We start from the raw sequence: 8,356 nt of genomic DNA on the forward strand, positions 1-8,356 counted from the left end.
GAGGAGCTCTTTCACTATAAATAATTCTTCACAGGTCATGTGAGGAGGAGGAGGAGGAGAATGAAACGGCCTTATGTCACGTTATGCTGAGAGGAGATATAGGGCAAACAGTTATGACCCAGTCGGTCGGGGGGTGAGCAACATTGCTGGCAGTTCCTGTTCCGGCAGGGTGTTATACAAAGAGAGAGAGAGAGAGAGAGAGCGAGCGTGCGTGCGTGCGTGCGTGCGTGTGTGTGTCTAACCTGGAGAGATTAGATGCTAAAGGCCATTTTGTTGACATTCCAAGCTAATATTTTAACAGGTCATGTTCCTAACGTTTCCTCAAACTTCATAGTGAAACTGACATTGTGACACTAATAAAATATTCAACCCCCAAAGCTCTATTTGGTGGAATTAGGCCAAGGGTTCTTAGCCATTTTGTATCATGACCCCTTTGGCAGTATGGTGAAGTTAATGGATCACCTTCACAGAATAATATTCTTTTGGGGGCGGCAGCTAGGTGGCGCAGTGGGATAAAGTACCGGCCCTGGATTCAGGAGGACCTGAGTTCAAATCCAGCCTCAGACACTTGATACTTACTAGCTGTGTGATCCTGGGCAAGTCAGTTAACCCTCATTGCCAGGCCAAAAAAAAAAAAAAAAGAAAAAGAAAATAATGTTCTTTTAAAAAATTGAATAAAAGACACAGAATTACAAAGGAAACCAATATACTGAAGTACAGTTATCAAAATAGCTTTTTTTTTTAAGTTCACAGACCTTAGGTAAGAACCTTTGAATTATGAAAATTCTGAATTATCAAATTTTTACTTTTTCTTTCTTCCTTTCTTCCTGTGGTACCTTCTTTTCCTACCCTGTAAGCAAAATTACTAGCAAGATTTTTTTTTAAACAAGGAAACAAGATACATGGAGGCACCCTAATCACAAGGTTCTGGTCAATTAATTCTTGTGATGCACCAGAAATCACATTTGTTTGTTTTTTAAAGACTGAGTTTAAATAGAGAGAAGAGCCCCCTTGTCCTCAGTTATGAGGTTTGGTTTGTTATTGCTGGTTGTTTGTTTGTTTTTCTCTGTTTTTTTGCTTTTATTTGGTTGAGTATGTATCATAGTAGAACCTAAATAGAAAAACTGTCTGGTAATGATAAGAATTTTTTAAAAGTTCAAAATCTTAAATTACAAAAATTTCATTAAAAAAACCCCATGTTTTTGGTAGGGTACACTTTACATAATTCCACCTCCAATTAATTTTTTTAAAAAAAAATGCATTGTAACTAGCCTTGGTTCCTCCAGTCTGTGTTTTGCATAATTTTTCTTCCCCCCAGTGTGATGATGTTTTTGTGTTTATGTGATGCTGTGCATGTTGGCTGTTCATTCTGCTCTCACGGACTAACAAGCAAAGGTGATGCAGCTTTGATTTGAAGTTCTTAAACATCTAAATTTTGAGGCTTAACATCTTTTATTTGTAAGCATCTTTCATCCATGGCTTCCTCGTCCTCTCTACTCATTCAGAATAACTTATACGACGTTTCTCTCATGTAATTACCATCTTTCTCTCATCTACTACTGGAATATATACAGGGCAGTCAGCAGACTATGTCACCTTGCTGCTTCTGGTCAAGAAATCTTTTTTTTCTCAAGCATTCACTAAGTTGTGGCTGATTCCTGCCGATCAGTGAACTTCTCTAGGTAGTGTAGGCAATTACCAGACAAATCCACCAGGTGGCGTAAGGAAATAAGTTGTGATTGACTTCCAGGTTTGTCGGCCCTGTGAACTCCACTGTGTTTTTTGCTTTATTGTCTTCCTTACTCCCTTCCTTCTTCCCCCTTTTCTCCTTCCTCTGTTCTTCTTTTCCTCCCTTCTGCTCTTTTCTTCCTTCTTTCTCCTTTCTCTTTCTCTCTCCCCCTCGTCCTTCCTCTCTCCTCCTTCCTTCCTTCCTTTTCCCTCCTTCTCAATCCCTTCTTCCCTTTCCTTCCTCTCCTTCCCTTTCTTTCCATTTATTAAGTGAAGCATCAACTGGTGTTCTTCATTAGTTGGCTGCTTATGTTAACTTAAGTAGCTGTGGCAACACGAGCTTAAGGGTGATAGGTTTTTTGTCACTGTTATTTAAAGCTCCTATTTAAAAGGGGCCTTTCCTCCCTATCATCAGTAGTCTTAATTAGCATTCATCTTATCCTGAGCTTCTATCCATTCTCTCAATCTCTCACTCTCTTGCTCTCTCACTCTTGCTCTCTCTCTCTCTCCTCCCCCCCTCTCTCCCTCTCACCTCTCTCCCTCCCCGCCTTTTCTCTCCTCTTTCTCTCCCCTCCCTCCCTTTATTCTTTGCTTCACAGGCTTGATTGTCTTCCCTGTGCCCTCTGTAGAGGTAGACCAGTAAAGTCATAATAGAAACCCCCTCCCCTCAATTCTGTCCTGGTAGCCCAGTATGCCTGAACAGATCAAATAAGGCATATGAGAAGGACTGATCTAGCAGAGGAAACATGGGACTAGGAGCATAAGTGGGTTCTATCACCAGATCTATTACTAGTATAGTTGTCTAATGTTAGACCAAATCACTCCTCTAGGCCTCAGTTTCCCTATTTCTAAGTAGGGTACTTAGCGTGGGAAGAGGATTTGACTTGAACTGACCTCTCTGGTCCCCTTTTCTGTGCTGAAATTTGCTCATTGGAGTGACTTTCTCTGTCCCATTTTGGCAGCTCTCACACACTAGGTTTTTCTGACCTTTGCACTCGCTGGGTGGGGTTGCTAGCTAGCCTTATCATCACACAGGTGAGCACAGACTAAAGCATATTTCCTTAACACCCCCGTTTTCAGTGGTGGGTAGAGGAGAAGAAAATCAGGGACTGAGTCATGTAGCAGAAGCATTTTGCCTCATGACTTTTTCCACTTGAGTGATATGGAGAAGAATCCACCCTTATGCATAGGCAGAGTAGACACTAGCCTCTATGGTTCCAAGAAATCTAAAAAGACATATTGCAGGTGTGTGGTACTTCCCCTGATCTCTCTTCTCCCTTTCTTCTCCCCACTCCCCCATCAAAAACTGCTCTGACACAGGTCACTTATAATTTGGTGCAAATATAAGCACTCTGGCACTTTCTTCTGGTACCACATTTGTGATGTAAAGATGATTCCATGTTCTCAAAAGCTACACCAGCCAGGAACCATCTTGGCTAGTGGAGCTTACCTACTGAAAAAGCTTTGAACCCAGGTAGGGTAACAAAACTATGTCTTTGTCTGCCATCCAGGAATCCAGCAGTCAGCTATGGTCAAAAATATTTTTATCTTTAGAAGTAAGGTCACCAAATGATGATTTTAATAACTACTAAGACTAGAAGGCTTATGTCTTTGTTGGAGGGGAGTGTCTGCCCACTCTACTTATCTTTTCGGACAATGGAATGACTTTAAATCAGTGTATCCCTTGTCTCAGGTGTGTTTCCCTTAAGCTATTGATAGGGTGGTAGTGGCTTGTGTCTGGGTAGTCAGGAAGAGGTGGTAACTTCATGACCTTGGTAACATCACTGAACTTCAGTTTTCTCATCTGTAAAATGAGGACTGATAACTATAATGTTGTCCTGTAGTGTTGTTGGTGAGGTTTTAAAATTAGATAAGACATAATTCACTATGCAAACTTTAGAGCACTATCTAAATGCCACTTGTTATTTCTGTTATTTTGTTGGGTGGATGAAGGTCATTGGATCCCTGTTAAAGGGCTGTTAAATAATGGGAGGACAGAAAAAAGTTTACAAAGATTGTTGGAGGTAATGGATTTTACAGTTTTGCTCAGGACTGGCTGTTTCCATTCAAGGAGTAATTATGAAGGGATCACTCTGGGCAAGGTACTGGAGATAAAAAATACAAGAATTAATAGGCCCTGCCTTCATGGGAGTTTATATTCTGTCTGTAGGGTTATACTGGGTATAGCACCTGTAGGCCTCTTTAAGCTTAAATTTTGCTTAAATGGTGCCGAAGATTGTACTGTTTTGGCTCAGCCCAGTATAAAGAGATTGGTCCCGAACTGACATACTAATTTCCCCAAGATTTTGAGGATGTTTTCATGCTGACATCAACCAGGTCTAACTTTTTTTTCTTTTAGCCTTAACTCAGCACCGACTCCAGCTTGTGGCAATTCTAGCAACTTGAAGTCCCACCCCAGTGGGCACACCATGCCACTCCCGGCGACTGAGTCTGGCCGAGTCTTTCACCAACCTCGGGAATCCACCCCCACAATGAGCACATCCCTTGGGCTGGTGTGGCTGCTGAAAGAGAGGGGCATTTCAGCAGCCGTGTACAATCCCCAAAGCTGGGACCGAGCTGGGCAAGGGCACTTTCTTGAACCCATATTCCCCGAAAATGGCGGTGATCCCTTCAACCCCTCCAAACTCACCTATGCAGACACCACTGTCTTCCCCACCATCTTTTGACTTCAAATGTACCAGTCCCCCTTATGACAACTTTTTGGCCTCCAAACCAGCCAGCTCCATCCTGAAAGAGGTGAGGGAGAAAAAGAACATTAGGAACAGTGAGAGCCAGACAGAGGTGTCTGTCTCCAACCTCAATCTTGTGGACAAAGTCAAGCGGTTCGGCATAGCCAAGGTAGTGAACTCAGGGCGTACCCATGCCCCCGCTTTGACGGAAGATCAGGGACCTCTTCTCTGCGGGGCCCAGGGGCCAACAAGGGCCATTGTACCTGAGGGCCTTCCCCTCGGCTGCCCAGTTGTCACCAGTGCCATTGGAGGCCTTCAACTGAACACTGGGATTCGAAGGAACCGCAGCTTCCCCACCATGGTGGGGTCCAGCATGCAGATGAAAGCCCCTGTGACTCTTACTTCCGGCATCCTGATGGGTGCCAAGCTTCCAAAACAGACAAGCTTGCGATGAGAGGAACTTGGTTCCTTTTTTTTTTTTTTAAGAAAACAAAAGAAAACAAAACAAAAACCCAATATTTTCCTTTAACCTCCCAGTCCTCTGACCTTTCTCACTCTGTTCTCCATCACCCCCACCCCCAATCTCTCTCTGCCTCTGTCTCTCTGTCCCTCTCTCTGTCTCTCTCTCAGCCCCTCCTGAGTAGACAAATCAACCTTGTGCCTAATGGGAGAAGAGTGTAAACTTTGTATAGTATGTAAATATTTATCAGAGACCTTGTATCTAATTTTATTACTCTTCAGATATCATAAGAAATGGCCCAACGCTGCAATTGCTGTATTAAGGATTTAACTTGCTGACCTCTGACAGGTCTTTTTAAATTTTTTTCTTTCCTTTAAAGATGCACTGAAAATAGAAACCAGTTATCCTGTGGATGGGGGGGAAGTCAATCCTTTGGCTTGCTGACTGTGGTTGTAGGCATGGTGTAGTAAGGATGGAAGGCTTGCCAGATGACACAGTGACACCGATCACTGTGTGTCTTCATTCTGGGTGGACTAACATTTGATCTCCTGGATGAACATATCATGAGCCTGGTCCTTTACTATATACAAAACAAAGCAGCCAACTTCATATTTGTGTTGGGACATCCTGATTTTTTTTTTTTGCTTCTGCCAGTGGTCCAGTTTTTTCAGAGCCCATGGCTCCTCTACCTGGATGAAAGGTTGTGTCATTCTGGAAGGAATGTTTGTGATTTTCCCTTATGCAGTAAAACTTGAAAGTCCCATTTCTGTAATCCACACGTTGGCCAAAAGTCTGGAAAGAATGAGAATGTATGGATTTTTTAATTAAAAAAATCACACTATTTTCCTTTAAACACATTTTGCAAAATGCAGTCAAGTCATGGTGCTGACTGAGCATCCAATTCCACATGCTCTCGTGGCACTGAAATATACAACATCACAAGGTTATTTTCATTTTGCTCAGGGAAAATGGCAACTAACTGGTTTCTGGGAACCACAGCCTCTAAAGACAAAATAGTCTAATGATCTGAGGCCAAGATCCTTTCTTAAATCAGAGGGCCTAAAGGTGGAAACGTGGGGGGGTTCTGGAGAAAGTGTATTAGCAGAGAAGACCCACAGCAAAGCAAACTGAGTCACAGCACAATGGTGTTGGAAGGAAGATGAGGCTATAGAATTTTGATTGAGTTTCATTTGCAGAGAATCAGACTATTTCAAAAAGCGGGAGCTGCGGGATTTTCATATTTAATCCATATCTTGCCTTTTCCACAGTAGCCACTTTTGAAATCCAAACACTTGAGCAGCTCCAAGGTGCGACCACTTAATGCCCATGTATTTTCCCCCTCTTTTCAATAGAGGGAATCGTATCAATGTGATTTTTCTAGCCCTACTGGGCTGTTTTTTTTTTTCCATTTTCTGTTTATCTTTGTGTCTTGTGCTTGGAATAAAGATGGAGTCGCTTTTGGAAAGAATGAAAAATGAACAAACGGTAGGTTCTGCCGAGTGTTACAAATGTGGAGTCACTGGGAGAGTAGTGGGCTTATTTATAAACAAACATGCACATGTACACACACAGGAGTAAATAATTAAGGTTAAAGTTAAAAGTATCTTCAAGATATATTTCAGAAACACAAACCAAAAATTCTGCTGTTAACTTGAGGAATCTTAGTATTATATGTCCAGACATAGCAACAAGAGTATATTGTAATATAATCAATCTAGGTAAGTAATGCCTACAAACATTTCCATTGACTATTGACTCCCTATTGTGTGTATGTCTCTGTACATAAGTTTATCTATTTTTTAAAACATTGTCTAGACCCGTTTCTTTGTCTTCACACCAACTTGTATTTCTATAAAATGTTTCCATCCAAGAAGATTTATTTATTCTATAATCGGTTACCAAACTTTACGTCACAGCATCGTCGCGTTTCTTCTAGCCTCTTACTTGAGAATTAGTACTGATGATCTTTCGCATAAATGATGGCATCATCTTTGCCCCCTCTGATAGAAAGAGTTGTCCGTCCCTGAAAGGGAAAGAGTCCACATAGTGTTATATGGACATTTAGGTGCTTTGAGAGAAAGCATACAAGCAAAGTGCGGCTCATGTTTTCAAACTCCTATTTATTCTCCTAAACCTAAGACATTTTAGTAAAAGTGTGTCCTCAGCTCGATTATTCTGTTGTAAGATGTGTGCACTTATCTGCAGATAACTTAACTATCTTTTTTTATTATTTGAATGTATCTTAAACCCTGTAGCTAGATAGGATAACAACAGGAAAAACACAGATGAATGGGACCATTTTATGTACCCAGAGCGAATAACCAACCATACATTACATGAGCCGATATTAAAAATGTAATAGCAAATCATTCACTTTGGAGGCATAACAGACTTTAGCCTACAGAATCAATGGTAGACATTGGACACCCACTCCCGGAAGGTGCATTGTAAAATGCATCAAATGCTACAATAAAATTTTCTTATCTAATGAGTATCAATAAAATAAGCTTGAGTGATCTGGTGTGGTATTCAGATGTATGTGGTTTTTTTACTTCTTTTCTGAGGAGCTCTGCTGAGAACATCAAATGGTATGTGTATTTTCACTTTTCTAAAGGTATAAATGTGTATGCATTTATGTTATATATATATATATATATGATAAATAAGAGCTATATATACACATATATGTGTGTATATGCACACACATAAAATTACAATCATGTTGAAATGGGCAGGTAAGTGGGATTCCCGTAGATAGAACACCAGGTTTGGAATCCAGAAGACTCCTCTTCCTGAGTTCAAATCTGTCTTCAGATACCTACTAGCTGTGTGAACGTGGGCAAATCATTTCACCCTATTTGCCTTAATTTCCCTGTCTGTAAAATAAGCTGGAGAAGAAAATGGCAAACTACTTCAGTATCTCTTCCAAGAAAACCACAAATGGAGTCACAAAGAGTTGGTCATGACTGAAAACAGCTCGAAAAGAAACACGTTAAAATATTTATGTCTACTAATATTGTACCTCATCCATTGTTCCTGACCAAAAGACACTGCCATCCTTCACTGCAAAATATGCATTTTCCCCCTTTGTGTGTTCACAAGTATTTTATTGACTAGATAAGACCCTGCAGATGTTGTGGCTTTAAGTAGCACCCCACTTCAGAGTGTAGAGCCTTTGGAGATGGAATAAAGGAAGTTAGCGCTCCCATTATTATTATTTGAGGGGGAGGGCGGGAATGCAATAACTTTTTGAAAGAAAAGTGCAGTGAAAATTACTCAAAAGCTTGAAGAAACTTGAGGGAATTTAGACACCTCCCCTCAAGTGCATAGGACCAAGTATGCAGGACAGATTCTACCGGATGTTGTAGTGACGACAGGGTACGCCCATCTTCCAGCTGCTTCCTGGCAAAGATCAATCTCTGCTGGTCTGGGGGGATGCCTTCTTTGTCCTGGATCTTTGCCTCCATTTTTTTTTTTA

General features: G+C 41.2%; 1 protein-coding gene across 1 annotated transcript in view; it reads left to right on the forward strand.

Annotated features, from left to right (window-relative positions):
* The window catches only part of TRAK1 (trafficking kinesin protein 1), a 153,392-nt gene extending 145,997 nt beyond the window's left edge, over window positions 1-7,395 (forward strand). Inside the window, 4 exon segments of the mRNA XM_043965550.1 lie at window positions 4,088-4,139; window positions 4,141-4,198; window positions 4,201-4,307; window positions 4,309-7,395. Of these exon segments, the coding sequence (XP_043821485.1) occupies window positions 4,088-4,139; window positions 4,141-4,198; window positions 4,201-4,307; window positions 4,309-4,872 (781 nt within the window). The 3' untranslated portion in view covers window positions 4,873-7,395.
* Window positions 7,396-8,356: the final 961 nt, after the last annotated feature.

The sequence above is a fragment of the Dromiciops gliroides genome, chromosome 5 (assembly GCF_019393635.1).
Source record: "Dromiciops gliroides isolate mDroGli1 chromosome 5, mDroGli1.pri, whole genome shotgun sequence".
Classification (NCBI taxonomy): Eukaryota; Metazoa; Chordata; class Mammalia; order Microbiotheria; family Microbiotheriidae; genus Dromiciops; species Dromiciops gliroides.